Source organism: Castor canadensis, chromosome 4 (genome assembly GCF_047511655.1).
Source record: "Castor canadensis chromosome 4, mCasCan1.hap1v2, whole genome shotgun sequence".
In the NCBI taxonomy this organism is placed as follows: domain Eukaryota; kingdom Metazoa; phylum Chordata; class Mammalia; order Rodentia; family Castoridae; genus Castor; species Castor canadensis.
This window is the reverse complement of record NC_133389.1, coordinates 134,942,735-134,968,055: the sequence shown is the minus strand read 5'-3', so window position 1 is coordinate 134,968,055 and position 25,321 is coordinate 134,942,735. Positions and strand designations below refer to the sequence as shown.

The 25,321-nt window shown below is 32.5% G+C and overlaps 1 protein-coding gene across 4 annotated transcripts in view; it reads left to right on the top strand.

Moving 5' to 3' along the window:
- The window catches only part of Nckap1 (NCK associated protein 1), an 87,769-nt gene that overhangs the window by 19,701 nt on the left and 42,747 nt on the right, over positions 1 to 25,321 (top strand). For 2 of the 4 annotated variants that reach the window (XM_074071233.1, XM_074071231.1), the window contains 11 exons: positions 7,618 to 7,704; positions 7,995 to 8,051; positions 8,840 to 8,982; positions 9,066 to 9,156; positions 14,062 to 14,199; positions 14,982 to 15,030; positions 17,155 to 17,311; positions 20,049 to 20,105; positions 21,948 to 22,044; positions 22,472 to 22,578; positions 23,353 to 23,485. In XM_074071233.1, coding sequence (XP_073927334.1) covers positions 7,618 to 7,704; positions 7,995 to 8,051; positions 8,840 to 8,982; positions 9,066 to 9,156; positions 14,062 to 14,199; positions 14,982 to 15,030; positions 17,155 to 17,311; positions 20,049 to 20,105; positions 21,948 to 22,044; positions 22,472 to 22,578; positions 23,353 to 23,485 — 1,116 coding nt within the window. Of the gene's footprint in view, positions 1 to 7,611; positions 7,705 to 7,994; positions 8,052 to 8,839; positions 8,983 to 9,065; positions 9,157 to 14,061; positions 14,200 to 14,981; positions 15,031 to 17,154; positions 17,312 to 20,048; positions 20,106 to 21,947; positions 22,045 to 22,471; positions 22,579 to 23,352; positions 23,486 to 25,321 lie in introns of all 4 variants that reach the window. The other 2 variants (XM_074071230.1, XM_074071232.1) reach the window with 1 other exon arrangement.

Here is a 25,321-nt window from a genome sequence, read left to right as displayed (position 1 = left end):
TATGGCTAGAGATGGTGAACATTTTTTCATGTGTTTTTTGGCCATTTGCATTTCTTCTTTTGAGAAAGTTCTGTTTAGTTCACTTGCCCATTTCTTTATTGGTTCATTAGTTTTTGGAGAATTTAGTTTTTTAAGTTCCCTATATATTCTGGTTATCAGTCCTTTGTCTGATATATAGTTGGCAAATATTTTCTCCCACTCTGTGGGTGTTCTCTTCAATTTAGAGACCATTTCTTTTGATGAACAGAAGCTTTTTAGTTTTATGAAGTCCCATTTATCTATGCTATCTCTTAGTTGCTGTGCTGCTGGGGTTCCATTGAGAAAGTTCTTGCCTTTACCTATTAGTTTCAAAGTATTTCCTACTCTTTCCTGTGCCAACTTTACTTATTTAATTTCAGCTAAAAAATAATTGTGCTTTCTACTAGAGCTGTGCAGATACATCTCATTAATGATATTACTGAAAGTAATCCTGAAAAAAGTAAGATTCCCAGCTTTTAAAAACATAAATGTGACCTGGCGGAATGGCGCAAGTGGAAAAGAGCCTGCCTAGCAAATGGTGAGGCCCTGAGTTGAAACCTCAGTACCACCAAAAACAAAAGCAAAAGAACAAACAAACAAACACCAAACCCATAAATACATGTAGCGGTCAGATAAAACCAATTCAGGGGTTAGATAGGGGACAGATGTTGGATTTAGAAGGAATGATGGTAAGGACACTTAACTCCTGCCAGTCCTTGTCTTGTCATGGCTTCTGTTACAATGGTAAAATGTTGCTTAAGTGAATGATTTTGGGAAAATCACTTAGCATCTTAAAGTGTCATTGTTCTTATGTCTAAAATGAAGATGTTAATACTCATCTCAAGGAGCAGTTCAATATATCCTAAATAATTTAGCACAGTGTGTGACAAATTGCTCTTGAAGAATGGAAGCTGTTATTTATATTGTCTCTTTAACTTTTTGGTGTACTTCACAGTAAGTGCAGTAAGTATTTCTGAATGACTCCCTGCTCCCCTTCAGCACTATATATGTTTAAAACGTTTATTTGTATGGCTTCGATCAAGTAATGCACCGTCTTTTGTGTCTTTTTTCATTTTATTAGCATATATGAATATACAATGAATATTGTTTCCTCCCCCCCTGCATACAATTCATTGTGACAATGGCAAATACCTTATATTCTACATTGGTTAGATTGCCCTCACCATCCCTGGGCCCCCCCCCCAGCCCATGTCCCTGCCCCACTTAAAGCAATTGCAGGTCTCATCATTCTGTTTCATATATGTATATGAATCCCATCAACCATATTCCCTTACCTTCATCTCCTTCATTTACCCTCCCCTCCACAAGTACTCCCCCCTATCTTGGTGTCTTTAATTCCAGCTACCCTTTGCACAGCTTCACAAGCTGAAGAACAAACTTTGTAGGTAACATTGAACACATGATTGTCCTTCATTTTGTTTCTCTTTTGTGTTTCTTCCTTTGTGCCATCATCATTCACTTGGTTGCTTAAACTAGAACCTTCAAAGTCTCCTTTCATGTTTATAAAACACCAAGGTGTCACTTAGGGATTGTCATACCACTATGCTATTCCATGAATTTGTCCTTTTTATGTATAAGTTGTCTCTTGAAACAAGTGCTATGATAATCTAAACATTGGCCTTTTGTGTCATCTCTGATTGTTTCCCTTCTTCCCTTCAGGTTCTACCAGGGGAAGTTGAACAAACAAAAATAGTATTTCTCTATGACACCCCACAAATCTGTCCTTGTAGAGCACTTATCTTTGAATCCCTGTTAACTAGGAGATGGTAGTCTAAAAAGTAAAACTTAGATTTAAAGGGAATCATCTTGCTGTGCAATAATAATAAGGAGTTGTGACAATGTACTTCATTTTTGAGCATCTATATATAAAGAGACCCTAATTAGAACTCGAAGGAATATTTGGCCCTTTTTTGAGAAAGTTTACACTATGTGTAACTCAAGCTGGCCTTGAACTCATTATGTAATCTAAGCTGACCTTAAACTTACATGATCCTCCTGCTTCCACTGGGCATTATAGACATCTGCCACCATACCCAGCTAAAATCAGAAAACTTTTAATAAAGAATTTTGAAGAATGTGATGGGTTGAAGATTTTCTTAGCAATTCTTCCAGAACTTGTACATAGATTAATAACCATAGTCTAGGTAACTTTAAAACTGTATTTGTTTTAATTAGGAAGTATAGTTATTAATAAAATTGCATTAATTTGAAAGCATTTCCAATAATTTCAGTATACTTTCCTGCCAGTCCTCTTAACAGAAACTGTTATTACTGGACTGCTTTCTTTTCTTTCACACTTACCCAAGTTCAACAGGAAGTACTAGTTTAAAGCAGATTGGTTGGCCAAATATAGGCAATACACAGGAAAAAACAATTGGGAAGTTAACCATTGATAACTAGAATTCAAGGTTTGTTTTGCTGTTCATAGGTTTTTAATACTTCCTGATAATTTCACACCGTATTATATAACTTCCATAATTTTAAATGCTAGAAAACAATGAATGACAAGTAGATTGCTTTTATAGCTCTGTGCCTGCTAGGCAGGCAGCCTGCCCCTTGAGCCAGCCACTTCCTTAGCCCTTGGTCTTCACTAAATGTTAAGCTTTGCCAAAATTTAAAGAATTTTAATGCACTGATATGTTAATATTCTTTTTAAAAGACAATGAGAAGTAAGAACTCAAGGATTTTGGCTTGAACAAATGTCAAGATTTACTGGGGCAAAGGAAGCATGAGGAATAAATAGGTTTGGGTGAGGTGCAATAGAGGTAATACCCAATAGCCAAGGCTATATGTGTTAGATTCAAGAGAGGCCCATTAGAAATCAAAGTGGAAACATAGAGTGACCAGTAGTATATTTTAATCTACAACTCAGTCAAGGGTTAAGTTGAGAGACAAATTGAATAATTGTCGATGTTTTAAGAGATAGAAGGAGTGCAATAATCTTTGAGAGAAGTGGGAGAGTGAATTGACAGGGGAGTAGTGTTGTTACTTGTTATGGTCAATGATTATAAAGTCAGATTGAGATGAAGTCAGCATGAGTATATGCTTTCTCCTACTGTAGGTTTTATCAGGCAGTTGTAATGGAGAGGACAAACGATTTCAGTGAAGGTCATTTAAAATTAAAATAGGTAAGATAGGAAGTAGGACATGAAGTGATGAGTGACAGTAGGAAGATGATAGGGTGAATAGTTAGGAGGTCCCTTGAGTTCAAAGAATTTGTGGAACCAGAATATTAGAGATTTTTTTTTTTTTAAGTAGGAGTTACTCTGTCACTACTGCTACCTCACCTTGTCTTCCAAACTTCCCAAGAACAATAGCCAAAAAGACCAGAGAGAAGCCAAGATAGCTTAAAGAGAAACTTTGTTCCTTTTTTCAGGAAGTTTAGTGTCTGCTGTCATTCCTCTGTCAACATGTACCCATAGTATATACACAAAATAATGGATAAGTGCCTTCTCAGTTCTAGGTCTATCTTTACCTTCCCCATCTTTATCATCTTTATCACTCTTAGAAGCTGTGACCTTTCATCATACTATTATCTAAGAGTTTTTCCCCTTCTCTTTTATTATTTTTATCGTTGAAGTCCATTGTCTTAAAGGGATTATGAGAATCCCTGGTTTTTCCACCATCCTTGAACTTTGCACTTAGAAGATAGTTGTGGAACCAGCTCGTAAAACTGAGTATTTACCAAAAATCCAGTGAGACTTCCTGTATATTTTCTGTTTATGTCTCTCACTAGCCTATAAATGTATTTAGGATTGGGCCAGTGCTTTATTTGTTGTTTTTCTCGGTGTCTCCCACAATGCCTGACAATGATTATGATATCTATTTAAAAATAAATTAATAAGCTGTTTTTAGAAACTCTTCACTTATTTAGAGGGCACTTTTCTTTTGCTTGCCTGTCTAAATCTTATGTAAGGACAGCTGAGAAATAGGGAAGGAAACAATTCTAGGACTCTTCCCTATAGATGGAAATACATCTATCCCAAGATAGGGTCATAGCAGCATTTGGTTTTCATAATAGCTCCAAATTGTAAACAGTTCAGATGAATAAATAGCGGTATATACATTCAACTGAATACTATTCATCAATTAAAAAGAACAAACTATTGATCCATGCTGCAACTGAGCATCACTAACATTAGGTGAAATGAAAGAAGCCAGATGTAAAAATCTCTACATATTACGTGATTATATTTTGTAGGAAATACCTAGCTTATTGAGACAGAAAGCAGACCAGTGTTTACTTAGGACTGAGAGTAAGAACAGAATTAAATGTAATTGGATACAAGGGAACTTTTTGGAATGGTGAAGGTGTTCTGAAGTTGAATAGGGCTGATGGTATCACAACTATAAATTTACTAAAATCATATGAAAAACAGGGATTTTGAGCAATAAGATAGATTAGATGAGAAATGAAGTTTATTCAGAGAAGGGCTTTTTGCTCTCTTATGACCAAATTTACTGAGTTTACTTAAGCAAAATTGTAACAAATATGTTTCCTAACATTGTACTATATACTCTTTTCAGGAACAAATGGTAATTGACAGGAAGAGAAGTAAATACTTAAAAAAGCAACAGCAGAGAAGGACTCTTGAATATTACCTGATTATCTTGTATATGTCAGTAGAACCTGTTGCCATCTTGACATATATAGCTTGGTACAATTACTGATTACAAAGATGGCATCTGATCAGTAAGGAAAGCCTGATTTACGTTTGACATATTCAGGGTAGAAAAGCAGTGGAATCACATAATAGTTGTTTTTAGAAAAATATTAAAATTGAATGTAAAAGGGCTAGTTTGCTTATATTTCTATTCGTAATGGAAAATGGTGCCATTAAGTGAGGTAGGTTGTGTTTCCCTAATACAGGGTAATGTCTTTTATACAAAAATATTACACCTGACCAACTCTATTACAACAGAACATATAATTAGTGATTTTCTAATACTTGTGATAAAATTAATTCAAGTATCTGCTGTAAAGCAAAAAGGGCCAAGGGCATGTCTCAAGTGGTAGAGCACCTGCTTAGCAATTTAAGGCCTTGAGTTCAAACCCTAGCACATCCGCCCCCCCCACCATAATGTTTGTAGCTGGTACAGCGCCTAAAAATATTTGCTTATGGGCAAAATAAAACTGAATGAGAAATTTAAACTATGTTGAGATTTTTGTTATTAAGGGAGTTGATGGGCATGTAGGGTAATAGAATGCTTTTTTTAGAAGAAAGGAGATGAAGTTTCTGATCTTGGCTTTGTTATTAAATGGTTATCTCACTGTCAGAAACAAAGTTCTTAAGAATTTTTTTTTTTCTGGTATTGGGGTTGGAACTCAGGACCTCGTGCTTACTAGACAGGCATTCTACTACTTGAAACACATCCCCAGCCCTTTTTGTTTTAGTTATTTTTCAGATAGGGTCTTGCACTTTTTGCCCAAGCCAGCTTTGGACCAGGATCCTCCTGTGTCTTCCACATAGCTGGAATTACAGATGGGAGCTACCATGCCCGTCTTGTTTGTTGAGATATGGGGTCTTACTAACTTTTGCCCTTTAACTAGTTTCCTTTTGATTTCTGCCTCCTGAGTAGCTGGGGTTATAAAGATGTACCACAACACCTTGCCTTTTAAGTTTTGTAAGTAATATGTTCTTAATATTATAAAATGAGGATTTGTGTAAAAGATCATTAAGGCCTATAATAATGTAATGACTGTGTCCTTAATTGTTCAAATTAGGACACTGAAGTTGAAAGGGGGCACTATTAATAATTACCCCAGGGTAACTGAAATAAATAGAGATTAATAAATCCAGTAGCAACCAAATTATACTCTTCATGTCTTATTTTTATGAGTCTTCTTTTACCTTTTGTATTTTAGAACTCAAATTTAAAGGACTTAAAAGCAGGAAAAAGGACTAATATCAATCATAAATGTTTATTGTTGAACAAGGTAAAGATAGTATAATTTGAGGACATAGGATCATTTTAAAAATAAACCTTCACTTAATATTGCTGTAGTAGTAATGATTAAAAATGTATATAAAACAAAGAATTGTTTTGAAATATCAACTACTCTCATAAAGGAAGTTGAGAATATTTGCATATCACTATGAGTATATACCTTAATTTTTCTGGCATTTATAGGGAGAAATGAAATATTTCACTTTTGAATGTTTTCCAGACATAATTTGCTTTAAATCTCTTCAAGGACTATAGTGTTTAGGTGGTTTACCCTTGTAGATTTCTTTAAATTGGCTTTTTGTATGTGTGTGTGTGTTTGGTGAGACTGTGGTTTGAACTCAGGCCTTTGCCCTTGTAAAGTAGGCACTCTACCACTTGAGCCACACCTCCAGTTCTGGCTTTTTGTAAGTTTTTTTTTTTGTGGCACAGGGGTTAATACTTTGAACTCAAGGCCTCATGCTTGCTTGGCAGGTGCTCTTACTGCTTGAGCCACTCTGTCAGACCCTTTTTTGTAGTTTTTAAAGAATCTTTTCCTGATGTGAGGCTCACTGCTATAAATTTTCTGACTTACCATGTTTCACTACAGTTATGTATGGAGGCATCTCTTCCCAGTGCTCCCATGTAAGTATAGTAACTGCAGGAAGGCCTCAAAATTGTGTGGTTTTTGATACCAAGTTTGATACAGTGCATAACTTTCTCATGTATTGGGTAAGTGCTTCTCAGACCTTTAATATGTATTTAGCTCATGGGTACATCTTATCAAAAAGATAGATTCATATTCAGCAGGTCTGAGGTGGACCAGAAATTCTGTTTTTCTGATGAGGTCCTAAATGATGTAGGAGCTGCTGTTCAATAGACTATGCTCAAAATACCAGCATTTTGCATGGTGTATTGGAATTTTAGCAGAGCAGTCCTGTTATATAGGGCCTTATATATGACTGGGTTCTTTCAGAAATCGATTTAAAAAGAAATGTTAGGACTTGCAAATTAAGTAATAGTTGATTGAATATTTGTCTTGCACATTTCCCTTTTTCATGTCTTAACTCTAGTTTTGCTTCTTTCTCATTTGTTTTCTGTTGTTGTGGTTTTTATTTTTGTTTAATATATTATTGTGTTTTGTGGATCTGGTCAGGGAACCGTTACTGTATTTTATGTTTGTATCTACATTTTATTTTGCATGCGTAACGTGGCTTTGCCTGGATGTTCTTTTTGGTAAGTTTCAAATTTATATAGCTTATTGGTTTTTTGTAGTGTAAGTTGTAAAGTTTTTCATCTCCTTTTCTCCCTCTTCTAGTAATGTGATCATGCTCATGATTTGTTTTTCATTTTTTTAGTTTACTCGATAATTGCTTTTTCCTAACATTTTCCAATTTCCCTTTATAGTAGTGCAATTTGATACTAATCTGCTTTGATTTATTTTGTAGACACACTATCAGTTGCTGACCACTATTAGCAGTTGCTGTCTCAAGTACTTTGGCTTTTTTAAAAAAGCCCTACTCATTTAGAAATATTGTTCTAAAAGCATATGCTTCCATATAGCAATCATAAAAGAAGATTGTAGTAAAATTTAGTACCTCTTCCTCTTTGAAAATACATTCTATTTTTTGTTTGTTTTTTTTACAGCAACAGCTTGCACAGCTACAGAAAGAAAAGTCAGAGATTCTGAAAAATCTGGCATTGTATTACTTCACATTTGTAGATGTTATGGAATTTAAGGTATGTACCTTAATATATAAAATTTAGTATCTCATAAATGGTTTAATGTTTCTTGATTGTGTAATTATTTGTCACTTATAGATAATAAAATTGGAATTCTTCTAGAACTGAAACCTAGAATGTACTTTATGTGCTTTTGTTTGCTGAATTTAAAATTATTTGTACAGTGCAGTGTGATTCAATGGTAGAGCACTTGCTGAGTATTCAGTCTGCCTTGGGCATAATCACCAGCACCACAAAGAAAAAAAAATTATACAAAGAAAAGATTAAAATAAGCCTTTTTTTTTCAGGACCATGTCTGTGAATTGCTAAATACGATTGATGTTTGCCAAGTCTTCTTTGATATTGTAAGTATTGTTTTTAGAAAAAATTCTAATTTTCTGTTTCCAGAAGAACTTGGAGGACCAATTGCTTTTCTTTAGAGAAAGTTTATATAACTAGAGTGCAAAGTTGTAGTGATAATTTGGCTTGTATTATTAATTTGTATTGTATTACAAGTTGTGTTGTTAATTTTGCTTTTTTAAAAGTAAGCATTTATCACTTTTTTTTACTGAGTGTAGATCTTGTACATGCTGGGAAATAGTTGTTAGTGTTAGAATTTTATCTTAGCATGCCCAATTTAAAAAAAAAAAGAGTATAATTCTTTTTCTGTAAAAGGCATTCTTGATAGAATTTTTCTTAGTATGACAATTTCTATATATAGGAAGTCAAGAAATATCTCCTTTGACTTTGTAATGAAATTTTTTTTTTGATGTTCTGAGATAAGATCTTGCTATGTAGTCTGAGCTGGCCTCAAATACTTGGATTTTCTTGCCTCAGGAAAAAAAAAATTAAATACTCCTTTTTGTTCCTTGATAAGATTGGTACTGGTTTCTTCTTATTATGCTTCTTATTATAGTTTAAGCTTTCCCAGTTTGAATACAGTGCTCACAAGCTCTTCTTCCATAAGATTGTGTCACAAACACAAAATTATTACCTATAATTTTTTCTGTGTTTAGAGAATGGAATTAGGTAGCATTTAGAAATAGGGATAAAATAGACAACTATAGAAAATTATTAGCTTTCAGTAGTTATGAAATTTTTTGTGTTTAAAAGTTTAACAAATAGGAAGGAGTTGAATTTGATTTTTTTCTAGACTGTGAACTTTGATTTAACAAAGAACTACTTAGATTTGATTATAACCTACACAACATTAATGATACTGCTGTCTCGAATTGAAGAAAGGAAGGCAATCATTGGTTTGTACAACTATGCTCATGAAATGACCCATGGAGCAAGGTAAACTGCATTATAAAAATTTTTTCTAAAATTCTCAACTTGATGGCTTACAACTCATTGAAATTTGATATGTGTGTTTCAAGTGACCGAGAATACCCACGCCTTGGTCAGATGATTGTGGATTATGAAAACCCTTTAAAAAAGATGATGGAAGAATTTGTACCCCATAGCAAGGTAAGGGCTGGTTTTTAGATATGCTATAGCAGATTTAGGAGATTATTTGTACAATGATAGTTAAAGAAATAAAAAAAAACTATAATGGAATATGCATAGTGATTTTTATTTAATTGTGAACCACAGTACTGATTATTTAGATTCACAGTAGTGTGTATAGCATATAGAAGTAGTAAATTGTGTAGTATAGTTTTTAAAAATATGTCTACTGTCATAACAGTCTCCATAGGTTGCAGTCTCAGCTCTTTGAATTGCTGACTATGTAATACTGGTCAAGTTATTTAACCATCCTCAAGGTATTTCAGTTTTCTTTTTAGTTAGAGTGAAAATAACACTTATCCATAAGGTTTTTATGACAGTTGAATCAATTACTTCATAAAAAGTGTTTAGATACTTAGTATTTGATAAATTTTAACTATTGTATCATAATGTCTTAGAATAATATGGAAATAATTTGAAATGTCAGTCTTTTAAGATATATTAAAAAGTAGTTCTTAATGAAATAATTTTGGTCAAAAGGAGTCTTGTCATTATGGCTTCTCTGCAGCAAGAGTAACTCAGAACTATATAGTTCCTAAGTGTTTCAGGGCCCTTCTTTGGTATCTCATCCAACCTCATCATTTCTAGATAAAGATTGAGTACTGGAGAAGTATCATCACAACATAAATCCATTTGGCCTAAACCAGATCTGAAGTCCAGAGTATTAGAATCTTGTTCTGTTGTCTTCAAATGAAAAGAGTTAGACTTTAATGATAATAATCCAGTATTCATATAAATTTATTATGAGGAATTTTCTTTCAGTTTCTTTCTCATGAAAATTCTGAAGATACAGTTCCAATTTAATTTCTTTGCGTAGCTCTGTAATACCGATTGAACATCTTTAATCTGAAAATCTAAAATCCAAAATAGTTTTGAGTATTGACAGGATGTCGCAAATGGAAAATTCCACACCTGACCTAATGTGACAGGTTGCAGTTAAAACACAGCACACTAAAAATATTGTACAAAATTACATTCAGGCTATGTAATGTGCATGAAATGTAAATGAATTTTGTGTTTGGTCTTGGATTCTGTCCTCAGGAGTTCTCATTTTACATATTTTCTAAAATACACACAAAAAATAGGAATCATTTCTGATCCCAAGCATTTGGATAAGGGATATTTAACCTATGTCTTAGAGTTAGGCAATTCATTAGTGTGAAAGAGGCTAGTAGAAGATGTGGGTTTGGAAGTAAACATTGGCATTGTGGATAAAAAGTGTCAAGATATATTAAAACATATCTTGGTCATCTCCCACTCTGATTTTGGTGCTACTTTTTTTGCACCTGCAACTGTCTTTACTCTTCTGTCTGGACCCATTTCTTTTTTTTTTTTGTCAGATCACATTGTAGTTCTGGTTCTGTTTCCTTGGGTTCCTTCCATACTGTTTTCCATAATGCTTGTACTAATTTACATTCCTACCAGTCACGTAGAAGAGTTTCTCTTTCTCCTTATTCTCACTAGTATTTGTTATTTTACTTTATTTTGCCTTTTTTGGTATAGTTATCCTAACTGTGGTCACATGATATCTCATTGTAATTTTGATTTACATTTCCCTGATGATTAGTGCTATTGAGTATTTTTTTCATGTAATTGTTGGTCATTTTATATCTTTATTTGAAAGATGTCTGTTAGTACAGTTTCCCAGTTTTTGGACTATTTGTTTTGATTTGACTATTTTGTTTTGTTTTTCTTCTGTATTGTAGAAATTAGTGTCTTGTTGGATGAATAGTTTGGAATTATTTTCTCTCATTCTTTTTTGGTGGTACTAAGGTTTGAACTCAGGGTCTTTAGCTTGCTGGGAAAGTGCTGTACCACTTGAGCCACACCCCAGCCCTATTTGCTTTAATTATTTTTCAGACAGGGCCTCATGTTTTTTGCCTGGGAATGGCCTTGGCCTGCAGTCCTCCTACTTACACATCTCACATATCTGGGATTACAGATATGTATATCTTGCCCAGGTTTTTTTGTTGTTGCTGAGATGGGGTCTCACTAACTTTTTTGCCTGGGCTGGTCTTGAACTGTGATTCTTCCAATCTCTACCTCTCAAGTAGGTGGGATTACTGTGCCTGACCTATTTTTTTTCCCATGCTTTTGTTGGTTCACCCTATTGATTATTTCCAGTGCTGTGCAGAACCTTTGAAGTTTGATAAAATCTGATTTGTCTGTTCTTGCTTTAGTTACTTGTGCTTTTGAAGTATTATCCAAAAAAATCATTGCCTGCAGCAATTTATTGAAGAATTTCCCCCATTTTTTTTCTAATAGTTTCATAATTTCATAACTTACATTTAGGTCTGTTTTAAGCTGGGTTTTGCATATGGTTAGAGATGGGGTCTAGTTTCATTCTTTTTCATGTAAAATATTTGGTTTTCTTAGTGTCATTTTATTGAAGTGACTGTCCTTTCTTTGATATATGTTTTTGACAACTTTGTTGAAAGTCCATTGGCTGTTGATGCACCGTTTTACTGCTGGGTTCTCTGTTCTCTTTCACTGGTCTGTATCAGTTTCTATGCCAGTACCATTTAATTTTGGTTGCTATAGCTTTGTAGGATGTTTTTAGGTCAGGTATTGTGCCTCCTCCAGCTTTTGTTTTTTTGCTTAATAACTAATCAGGGTCTTCTGTGGCTCCATATGAGTTTTAGGATTGTCATTAATGTTAGATGGAATTGCATCAAAATTGTAGATCATTTTGTATAGTAGGACATTTTAACAATATGAGTCCTAATCCATGAACATGGAATTTTTTTCCCATTTCTTTGTGATCTCTTTGACTTCTTTCATCAGTGTTCTGTAGTTTTCACTGATCTCTAGATCATTCACTTCCTTAATTAAATTTATTTCGAGTTGTTTAATTTTGTAGCTATTGTGAATGAATTTGCATTCTTGACTTTTTTCTCAGTAAGTTCATTATTGTCATATAAAAATGCTATTGATTTCTGTAGTTTGACTTTGTTTCCTGCAACCTTACTGAATTTGTTTAGCTGTTCTAACAGCTTTTATGTGGCATTTTTAGGTTTTTATACAAATAAAATCATGCTGCCTGCAAATGGGGATAATTTGACTTTCTGCTTCCCAACTTGGTGCCCTGTATTTCTTTTTCTTGCCAGATTGCATGGGCTAAGAATATAAATGGTGAAGGGAACATTCTTTTCTTAAAGGGGACATTCAGATATTAGGGGAAACACTTTGAGCTTTTCACCACTCAGAATGATACTGGTATGGGTTTGTCAGATGAAACCTCTATTGTATTAAGGTACATTCCTTCCATACCTGATTTTTTGAGGGATTATTATTACTATTTTTGTGGAGGGATGCTCAATTTCCCTATAGCCCTTTTCTGTATCTAATAATGTGATCATGGTTTTGCTTTTGATATGATATGTTATGTTTATTGACTTGTATATGTTAGCTATTTTTGCATCCCTGATATAAATTCCACTTGATCATGGTGTATAATCTATTAGATATGCTATTGGAATCAATTTACTAGTAGTTTGTTGAGAAGTTTTGCATTTATTTTACTTTTAAATTTTTAAACATTTTTATTAGCATCTATTTGTTGTATAGGGGATTTCATTGTGACATTCCCAAATATGCTTACAATGTACCTTGGTTTGTTCATCCCCGCCATATTCTCCCTCATTCCTTGAATTTTTACATTTTACCCTAATCATGTACGGCTTTGATTTATTTACTCACTTCAAATTTGATTCTTTTTCTACTTAAGTGACAAAAATTTCCTTAAAGTCTATTTGCAGTATTCCTCATTTTTCTGTTAGGATTAAAAAAAAATCTGCCAGGAATTACATTTTTAAAAAAGAACATTAAAGAAAAAGAACATGATAATCCTAGCACAGTACTCAACATATAGTGATTTATTGATAATTACTTAAGAGAATTGTTCATTTGAGTCATTAATTTCCTAATCTTGATTTTTCTGATGTTCCGTGATACCTCAGAGTTTTGTTAGAAAGGATACCATACATCTGCCAGGATTTAAAAAAAAAGGTTCACATAATTTAATTTTATAAAAACCTTCTTAATTGGTTACATCAGAATCATTTGGTGGAACTTAATAAAATTATAAAGTCTGGTATTCTTTTTTTCCCTTTTAGATGGAGTCCTGGAAACACTGAACAAATTCCCCTGACAGTTCATGTGGGGCCAGATTAAAGAATCACTCTGTATGGAATTTTTAGGGAGGAAAGATGAATGGCGATGGTAGTTATAAAATCAAGAAACAGATGAAATGAAACATAAAATAAATACCTTGATGATAATGCTGTAGTGAACAAATAGAAGTTAACTAATTTGTTAAGTTAGAACCCAGTAGATTGATTTTATAAGTCATTAACTGGAAAAACATAAAATCTGTTAAGCTCACTTAAGACATAAGCATATAGCCCTAAAGTCTTTATTTTAGCAAGAACTATCAGCATACAAATTTACATTATACAAAAAGATGACAATTGGTCTCTACCGCTTTTAAAATAAAGAGCCCAGGTTGAGGATGTGTCTTACTGGTACAGTGCTTGCTTAGCACATGTGAGGCCCTAGTTTCAGTCCCAGCTCCATCAAAATAAATAAATAAATACCAAAAAAATGATGTACATTTTAATCATTAAGAAGGTGATATGATTTCCTGAGCAAAGCTCTTGCCTACAAATACAGAATCTATATAGTTTTTGTAAATTAAAAAAAAAAGTCTAGAGGAGGGAGCCATAACCCCAACGCATAGGGAACACGATTATAATTAGGTTCTGTTGCTTTATAAAGGTATAGTTAGAAATACATAGCAGTAGCAGCTGAAATTTAAATGAAAAAAGAAAAAATATTTCTTAACTTTGTTTTTCCTATATTAATTAGTCTCTTTCAGATGCACTAATTTCTCTTCAAATGGTGTATCCTCGAAGGAATCTTTCAGCTGATCAGTGGAGAAATGCCCAGTTGTTGAGTCTCATCAGTGCTCCCAGTACAATGCTTAATCCTGCACAATCAGACACTGTATGCTTCCATTTTTTTCCCTTTTTGAATGAAAGTAAATGATTTTTAAAAACTATCATTTAAGCAATGTTACAGTTTTTTCTAATTAGCACTAACCTACCAGTGAAATGCTCATTAGTGAAGTTATACTGTTTAATTTTTAAATTTTTAGATCTCAGCAAAACTAATGTTAAATTTATGTGACTAATAGTATGAGTACTTTTCTTTAAAGTTTAAAATACTATTTTGTTCTGTCATGGTAAAAAAATTTGAAGAAAAGCATAAAGAAAAAAAATCACCCAAAATCTTAATCAACTAGATAAAATCATTATTATATTCTTGTATATTTCTTTTCAACCATTTCTCTATGTATATGAACATAGGTGTTATGGAGAATGCACACTGACAGTTCACTGATTTGGGCATGATAGCATTTAGGCACATCAGTCTCTTTTCATTTGATTTGACAGAAGTTTATCTTTTGGAATAACGTAAATTATGAGAGAGGCTTGAGAAACTGGAAAGCTATCATTTATCAAACTGAAAACAATTTAGCAACAATATTTTTTAAAAAGATGGTTGAGGGTATACAAGTGTGAAAGGGACATGGCTCCTATTGTTCTTTATTGACTGCAAGTTTACATATAAATTATTTTACTCTTACCAACTTTTCAATTTTGTTGTGTTATTTGGACCAAGAATTGAGTAGTGAGAATTCTTAGAAGGAAAACAGGAGAGTGATTGAATATGGAAATTTCTTAGAATTTCTTTTAACCATAAATGTTTACATTCTCTTTATTAAGATGCCTTGTGAATATCTCTCTTTGGATGCAATGGAGAAGTGGATCATCTGTAAGTAAAATGAGTTAGTTTTGGGATTACTCTTCAAGTTTTAAGTTTTAGAGAAAAATAACTGGTAACATGTCTTAACCTCTCTATTTCTCACTGTGCTAAGCCGTCTGTGTGCTTAGCTTATTCAGTCCTCATCTTGACCCCGACAGAGCATAGATAGTCTTGTCTATTTTATAGGTGAGAAATCTAAAGCTTTGACTACACAGCTACTGAGTAGCAAAAACAAGGTAAGAGCCCTGACTAATTCCAGGGCTCATGAGCTACATTGTATGCACTGCTTTTTCAACATAACTTTCCACAAAAGGTGTTGTTTTTAATGATTTTCTTTTATTTCACATATATTCAGTTAAGTTTTTGACTCATGTTCGGCAATTTGATAGAAGCATGAGGGATAAAATTTCTTTTTTCTGTCCTAGGAAGCACAGAAACTATTGGGAAATAGACACACAAATGTAATTCGAAATGAGAATTGTTATACTATAGTTAAATTCCTACTCATAGGCCCACTGCCAGAGGGAAATAATTTTGAATAGTTTGTACTTTTTAAAGTTCTTATAGTACTTTGCTTCTTACTAACTTTTAGGTAGGATTTGTAAACTTTTTATTAAAGTGTTTCTCCAAGTGTGATGAAGAATCAGTTTTTCTTCTTTAATTTTTTTTGTGGATTGATATTTTAATAAAAGTAAATATGAATCATTATAGAATTTACAGAAAACGAGGTAGTGAACAAAGATATAAAATAAAAGCTCATAGTTTTGATTATTAGATTCAATTTAATCTTAACACCTACATTGTTAATTAGATTTCTACTTAGAAATCACTGTCATTTTATTAAAAATTTTAAATACTCTTAGATGTGATTTAAGAATTGAGTTGATTAGTAAATGGAGCTGTCATATGGGTGACCTTTGACATTCAGTAGTTTAAAAAATGGGAGTGACTATTGAGAATCATAGGAAAATCTCACAAAAAAAATGGGACTGGTTTATTCCTGGCTTGTCATAGAACCTTGTATGCATATAGTAGGTATTGAGTAAATATTGAATGACTAAAGATAAGGTCTTATGTCTTAGTAGAGAAGTTTAGAGAGGAAATCCAGCAAGCATATTTCAAGATTATACATTTGTGTAGAATTTCCAGATTAGATAGAAAAATGTAAAAGAAATATTTAGAATTCATATAAGACAGCAACTTAATATTTGAAGGAATATTGGATTTAAGGGTAAATACTGAGATTTAAGTCCTAGCTCTATTACTTTAATAACAACCTTGTAGAAGTCATTGAATCTTCACTTCTTTAACTGTAAAACAAGGATACATCCTGTCTTATCTAATACACAAGATAATAATGTGAAGTAATATGTGTGAAAAGACTTAGTAAACAATAAATTGCTATGAAAATGCAAGATGCTATTATTACCCTGTAATTTCTTCTTATGACTGAGAAAAGTAGATTAGCTTTATTTTTTGGTTATTTTCAACTGTAATGATTACTGTATTATTGTGTATTACTTAGTAATTTCTGATCTTTCACTTAAATATTTTCGGTGGTACTGGGGTTTGTACTTAGGGCCTTGTTCTTGCTAAGCAGATGCTTTACCACTTGAACAATATCCAAGGGCTTGACTTATCCTTTATTTTTTGACAATATTGAGGTTTGAATTCAGGGCTTTACACTTGCCAGGCAGACACTTTATCACTTGAGTTACACTACACCCTTAAAATATTTCTTAAATATTCCTGTAAATATCTTGTTAAAACGACTTCACTTTAACTGAGAAATGCCTTTTTTCTCCTTTTCATTAGTGTGGGCTCAAAGAACTGATTTTGCAAAATACAGAAAATTATAATTGGAAAAGAAAAATACTGTTTTCATATATGTATATATATACACACACACATTTTTAGGTGTATTTATGTATTATGACTTGTTACTTAAAAGCCTCAATTTACTGATTTTGTATCTTTAAAAAGAGCTATGCTGTTAGAGCTCCTGCCTTGCAAAGTGTGACACCCTGAGTTCAAACCGCAGTACAGCAAAAAAAAAAATAAGCTGTGCTATAACCAAAAGAACTTAACTTTGGAATACTTTTACATTGTGTTTGCTTCTCTTTTTATTTGAAGTTGGCTTTATTTTGTGCCATGGAATCCTAAATACCGATGCTACAGCACTGAACCTTTGGAAACTAGCTCTTCAAAGTAGCTCTTGCCTCTCTCTCTTTCGAGATGAAGTATTCCACATTCACAAAGCTGCAGAGGATTTATTTGTAAACATACGAGGGTATGAAGTTTTCAGTTATTTTGTGATTTTGTGGGGGAGGGTGGTGAGCGGATTACTTTTACTGAAGTAGGTTTGGGGATAGAGAAGTGGTCACACCTTGCAGAAGGATGTAGCAATACGGTCTTACTTTGTTCAGCCAGTTCCTGTTAACTATTCTGATGTGATAGCAATAATGTTTGTCTAGGTAACCTCACAGTCTAAAAACTTTAAGATTCCTACCCTTGTTAAAAACTTGTGTTTAGAGAAAGAAGTGTCCTCTTTTATAAACCACACATGTTTTTTGGACATAAATATTACTGGAAGCACCATAATTGTTTTAGAGCTTTGAAATCTTTAGAAGTATCAGTTAAGAATAAAATATATTTATAAAACTATTTGAAGCAATCAAAAATACTTCATTAGATTAATTATGACAATCACAGAAGTCAGACCACTGCACGTACAAAATCATGTTTCCTTAAAGTGAATGTACCGCAAGTGATTTATTTTTACTTACTCCCTGTAAAGCAAGTAATTCCCTGAAATTTGTTTCCTTGAAAATTTTAATACCTTCATTCCTCTTCACTTAAGGTCCTGCAGCCAGTATGTAAAAAGCCAAGTTGAATTCACACTTGGTAACAATTTTTTAAATCTTTCAAAACAAAGAACATTTAAAATATCCTGGGATTTCGCATACTTAGGTTGAATAATTATACTAGGATTGCTAGCTTTAGATCAAAATGAAATTTGTAAGCTGGGCACCAGTGGCTCATGCCTATAATCCTAGCTACTCAAGAGGCAAAGATTAGGAGGATCACAGTTCATAGCCAGCCCAGGCAAATAGTTCGTGAGACACTATCTCAAAAAAACCCATCACAGAAAAAGTGCTGGTGGAGTGACTCAAGGTGTAGGCCCTCAGTTCAAACCTCAGTACCATAAAAAAATAAAAAGAAATTTGTGTGCATTCATGTCTCATCCAATTCAATAATGTTCCAATGAAGTTGAGATAAAACAAAGCTTCTGTTAGTTATTAAAAAACAAAAATGTATCTGGTATTAACAGTTTACACCAATATGTATTCTCAGATCTTAGTGTATTGTAAGAATTACTGTAGATTACAAATTGAAATTCAGGTTCTTGGGTACCATGCATTACCTTTTATAACTATGCCTTGAAGAGGCATAATAATAATTTTATTGAGGTAAAATTTACAAATAAAAAAGATAAATAAATCTTAGGTGTGTAGTTCAATGACCTTGCATATGATTATTGTGCAAATATCACCCAGACCAAGATGCAGAACATTTCCATCTTCCCTAGACAATTTCTTTTGTGCCTCTTTTGTCAGTACATCTACAAGCCCTCGCTCCACCTCAAATGACCACCATTCTGACTTCTGCCACCATAAGTGCTTATGATATTCTCAGGCAGGTGATCTCTTGTTGTCAGTCATAATAGGAGAAATATTATCCAGTGTGCTTTTCAGCTTATTTTAGATGGTGGAATACTTTTAAATACTCTGTTAGATGGACATGTGCTTTTCAGCTCTTATTTTAGATGGTGGAACACCTTAAATACTTTATTAGATGGGTTTTGTCAAATCATGACACTCGTAGTCTTACAATACTGACCATCTTTTTTTATCTAAAAATATGTAAGCATTTAAAATCAGGAGTCTGTGAATATTCAGTGAACTTACATATGGTGTAGATAAGCCTAATGGAACCACAAAAATAATCATCTTAGCTTTTTTTTTTTTTTTGACTATACTGGGGTTTGAACTCTGGGACTTGCACTTGCTAGGCAGCAGGTGCTCTAGCACTTGAGCCACTCTGCCAGCCATATTGTTCTTTTTTAATGATAAAATGGTCATTTAAGAATCTCTGTATTTAAAGTCAAGAGGTTTGAATGTTTGATTGAATTATGAGCAATGAATCCAATTTAAAATATGACTACAGTCAAACTAAGCGTAAAAGCTTATTATTTATAGATGCTGATAATTATAGGATAAGTGTGTTTTAGAAAGGTGTTCAAAGGACATACATATCTTTAGTGCTTACACCAGAAATGTTCATTTGATGTAAGTAGTTTAGTCAGGTTGTCAGGAAGATACTGTTTTCTTTAATATTTTAGGAATTTTGAGTTTTTATAGCTAGTACTCATGAAATTATTTACTAGTATTTGTTTTTCCAGTGACACCTCTAATTGATGTTGGTGTTCTGTTTCTTTTTATTAAATATTTTCTAATAAGATTTTTAAATAGTAGGTAAATCATCCATAATTCTAGCTGCTAAAATAATTTAAAGCTTTCTTGACTTATTTTTCTTCACCACAAAACCACAGAGTCACTACTATTGCTCCCTCATGTGTATCCTTTCAACATTTTCCTATGCTTGTGAGGTAGCTTGATAAGTCAGAAGTGATAACTTTGCTAGCACTTTATATTCTTAGAATCACTGTTAATGGCATCAGAAGTATAATTTTATCTGTTGAGGCTTAAGGAAGTAATAAGATTTAATAAAATTAAAATCTGCATTGTGAATTTTTGTTTTATGTTTGGATTTAATAGAACATGAGATTTAGTTTTCTAGAAAGACTTAAGTACCTAAGAGGCTAGGAGAAGATGTCCCTCCATTTCATTTGAGGGACAGTTTTTTGTTGTTGTTGAAAATGTGTCATTTTGATTTTTAGTATTTTACACTTCTTTTTCACTATTATTTTTCAAGTTAAAATTGATGTATTTTTTTCTTACACATAGCTACAATAAACGTATTAATGACATAAGAGAATGCAAGGAAGCAGCCGTGTCACATGCGTAAGTAGTTCTTTTTATATGTGATACTTTTAATCAAGAATAATTTCTTAAAGCATTATTTTGTTGAAGTGAGTACAGATTGATGATGTGCAAGACGTGGTAGTGGAAGCGGGAACTTTGAATCAAGGAGAAGTACTAATCATGTCACCTCCTCATCTAGTAACTTTTGAATTAGTGCAGATTTTAAATATTTTAAAAGTGTTGGTAAAATGCTCTGAGAAGTGCCATACAAAGGGCTTTTATTTTAGGTGTCAAATCTTAACTGCCCATATGCTTCCTGTACCATTAAGTTTTGCAAGTAGTGTTGATTTGGTACTACTTCATTAAAATTGATATACTCTCATACCGTTCCAAATAGTGTACACTTTTGAGAATATATTAACTTTACATCTTTCCTCAATTTTTGTTTCTTATATTTATAAATATATAACAATCCTGAGTTAGGAACTGATATATTTTATTTAAGGCTTTTGAACTGCCAAGTTTTCTCATGAATTGATTTTACATAATTTGATATTTTATCTTATTTATTATGTATATTGTATACTTATATTTTCTCCTGTGAACTTAGATGAGATAATAGAGGCAATATTACTGTTCCAACAGTATTTCTGTAAGGCAGAGAGATGATGAGCACCATTCCATATATGATGGTATAAAACCACAAGAAGTTTTAAAATTTAACTTTAGGCTACGGGGTAGAGGTTGAAAATTTAAACCGTCTTTATTCATTTTTATCTGTCCTTTTATTTCTTATGCCTACACTTTATACTTGAATAAAGCACAGTTGTTTTCATAATTCAAAAGTGATTCTCAAGTGCAAATAGCATAGTTAAGAATCTGTTAGTATTCTTTTCTAGACCGATAGAAATACGTACAACTGTCATACTCCTCACAGCAACTGTAGAAGTAAAATAGTTAAAATAACATTTACTTCTTCTTAGAAGTGGCACCAGATGACTTTATTATCAGTAAAATGAGCTAGTAATTGAAGTTATAGTAAGGTATTACAGAAGTATTATATATCAAACAACATGAAAAATGAGTGTATCTTTTGAGGCAGGTGTCATTATATTTGTTTTATAGATGAGAAGCTGAAACTTAACAGAGGTGGAACCTAAAAATACTTGTGTACCTATATGTACCTTTATGTATCTACCTAAATTTTAAAACTTTCTCGGAGCAGTGTATATTTTGCATACTACGGAGGAGTTGAGAAACTTAGAACATTTCATGGTTTTCCCCATTCTGTTAATATGTGAAAATAAGTTCTAATTTGCATTTTAATTTAAAAATGCCCAATACATGAGTATTTATGATTATCTTTTTTCTTCCTATCTTTCTATTTCTGAACTTACTTTTAGTCAAAAATTTTATATATTTAATGGGCATGTACTTAAATAAGAATATAAATAACCAGATACTTACTAAATTACGTTCATTAATTTCTGTGTGGAAAGTGACAAAAATGTATATAGCAAGCCAGTGCTTGTGTTCAAGGATTTTCATAGTCCAGTTTATAACGTACTAATGTATATAGTCCTAAAATTATTCAAAAATAGACAGCTGGATATTGGAAATGCTTCATGAAGGAGTAGTCTGTAAAAGTGGATGGGATTTTGTTAAATGGAGAGCAGCAGAATAAATGTAGTTACAATAGTAATACAAGAAAGACAGCATAAGATTAGAGCATCATTTAATGAAAAATACATAGATTACTTTTAGTGGAGATTCTACTTCCTAAAAATAGTTTGGAAGTTGACATTGACATGCTAGGTTACTTTAATTGCCAATAATTATTTTAGTAGAAACGAACTATAATGACATTTTTCCCTGCTACAGCGGTTCCATGCACAGAGAAAGACGCAAGTTTTTAAGGTCTGCACTGAAAGAATTGGCTACTGTCCTCTCTGACCAACCTGGCTTGCTGGGTCCCAAGGTAGTTGACTTAATTCTTACTTTAGAAAGTGTATCATATGAAAAAATTTAAAAACATTTCTTCTATATGAAACTTTACAAAGGTTTGAGTCAGAGACTATATAAAAGGAGCTTTTCATTTAACCAAGAATGAATTTGCTGCCTGACACTCATTTAGTTTCCTGCATTTTCTTCACTTTTTTTTGGTGGTAGTAGGGTAGGGTTTCATGCTTGCTAGCCAGGCACTCTACCACTTGAGCCATGACCCAGCCCTCCCTGCTTCTTATGTGCATGCTCATCTCCAAGTTTCTTCTGTCTTCTTGGGTTAGTCTCCTCTTTTGAATTTTGTATTATCATTTCTTGCTAATGACTTTGATTTAGAGAAAGTTTATAAATAGATTTTGTTTTTAATCTTTGAGAATAAACATTATTTTTTTGTTTTTAAATAGGCACTTTTTGTTTTTATGGCATTATCTTTTGCCCGTGATGAAATTATCTGGCTACTTCGTCATGCAGATAACATGCCAAAGAAGAGTGCAGATGACTTTATAGATAAGTAAGTTAGTGACATTAGAAAAACATTTTTAAAATTTTATTTATTATGAACTATGGGCTGTGGAATCTAAGGACTGAAATTTGAAGTAAACCTGTTTCATTAAACTTTTTTAAAGACTATGTTTATCATAATAGAAATGTTTGTAACATATCATTTGATGGTATGAATTAGAATGCAAAAAAGTTAGGGCTTTAGTGTTTTCTCTGTAATACATTAGGTGATGATAAAGTCATTTATGCTCTTGTTCTTCCCGGTAATATTTCCTGTGAATTTGCTTTTCAAAATTATTCACTGCACAAAACATTTTTTTCCTTTATTGTTGTGCTGGGTGAGGGTACATTGTGGTTGCACAAAACATTAAAATAAGAATTCATATGTAATAGAGTTGCAGCCCAGTGTGTCATTTGAAATATCTTTCTCTTGTTTTAATCCATAGTATCTCAATAGGAGTTGATAAATGAAAACAGAGACATAAGAGCATACAGAAAGATCTTGTTTCTTGCTAATACTCTTGATATTTTTAATGATGTGGTTATGAAATGTCTGAATTTTATTTTCATTTTGGGTTTTCTGCTATCAGTTTTTAGTCTTAGCATTTTTCTTATTTGTTGTTTGTTTCCATGGTTTCTTTATTCATAGAAATAATTTTAAAAAGGAATTAATTGACATTAAATATTAAACAACATCCTTTCTTAGAAAAAAGTTCTAGAAATAATATCAAAAGCGTTTAGTATTTTCTATCCTTTGAAATATTTTTCTTAAATTTTAAAAAAGGCACATTGCTGAATTAATATTTTACATGGAAGAACTTAGAGCACATGTTAGGAAATATGGACCTGTAATGCAGAGATACTATGTGCAGTACCTTTCTGGCTTTGATGCTGTTGTCCTCAATGAACTCGTGCAGGTAAAAACTATCTCATATTATTCCCCCTTTTAGTGTTTCCTTCCTGCCTTTTTTATTTTACTTGTTTGTTCAATAGTAATTTATAAAATACAATCATGTGCCAAGCAGTGGAAATACAAATGTAAGTTAAGTCATGGTCATATCTTATCAAGGAGATGATTATCCTGAGATGAGAAAGCAATTATTTGTAGTCCATTGTGGTAGGTGTTATGCTTAAGTTTATGCAAAATTCAGAAGGAACACAATGAAGAGAACAGTTATTTATCCTCAGGACAAAGGTGTACACTGAACAAATTATAGAGGGCCTTGTGAGAGAAGGCTACTCATAAATCACATTTACTACTTAGAAAGATCACCCTGGCCCAGTGTGGATGATGGACTGCTAGAGGCCCAGAGAAGAGGCAGACATACCAGAAAGAAGAAAAATTCCTGCAGAAGGCTACGTGAGAGCCATGCTTTGACAATGGTTGTGGATATAGAAAAGATAACACACAATATACTTGATAATTAGATATTAGGGAAAAAGTAGGAAAAAATGTTTTTGAATAGTTTGTTAAAAGATGGAAAGTAAATAAAGATTTCATCTAGGTGTTCTAATTTAAATGTCCTAATTTTATTTTGGATTTTCCTTTGTTGGTTTTAGTCTTCACTTCCATAATTTCTTTACTCAGTCTTTTTCACCTTAATGTAAATTTCCTTTTATTATATTCCAAATAAATTGATTGTAAGAAAATAGTATTTTATTTTGCTTCTCTTTATAAATTCATAGTTATCCAAAGCTGAAGAGCAATATAAAATCTCTTTATTAGCTGATGATGGGTGCCTATAATCTCAGCACTTGGGAGGCTGAGGCAGGAGGATTAGGAGTTTGAGCCCATCCTGGGCTTCATAATGTAGATCTTGTCTCAAAAAAAAAAAAAAAATTCTCTACTGGTTTTTCTAAAGTAATTTATTTCTTCTTTTATCCACTAGATGGGGCTCAGATATTTCCTTTCTAGAATTGCCATTAAAAAAGGGAATAGTAAACCTGTTAAATAGCAAGAGTATTATTGCCTTGTAATTTTATAGTTATTACTTATCAGATAAGCCAGAGGCCATGGTTACTGTTTCTTTATTTATTCATTCATATTAGCATACAATCTTAAAAAGGAAATCAAGACTCCTGGTTCCATATAACTTTTGAAACTACATTGTGGCTATTTATATATTTATTAATAAATTTTACAGATTTTTAATACTGTGTTAAAATGTTTGAAGCACTTGAAATCCATTGGTGCCTTTTATATACAGTGGAGTGAACCAATAAGAAAGTTCTTAGCATTTCTTCTGGGATTATAGTAATAGTGGTAGTGTCAGCAATAGGAATAATACTCATATTAAAAGTTGCTATGTTCATTAATAGTATATTTTATTAAATCTATACACTAACTCTTGGGAGGGTAGATATAGTTATCATTATTTGCTAATGAAAAAAACACTGAATGTCATTGTACTAATGCACAGTTCATTAGGAATAAAGACAGTATTCATACTCAAATGTTTAACTCCAAAGTCTGGACTTTTTAACCTCCCTTTTCTGTAACAGAATACATTCATGGTGCTTCTAGCCTTTTGCTAAGATGTAAATGTAGAAATAAGATTGTAAACCTATAATGTAGTTACAGGTATTTTTTTTATTGTGGTAAAGTATACATAACAATTTATCATTTGAATGATTTTTAAGTATAAAGTTCATTGACATTATGTATATTCATATTGTTGTATGGGAATTGATGCTTTGAAAATATGTTTTGTATGTGTTGTTTATAAGTTAAGCATTCACTTTTAAAAAAACAA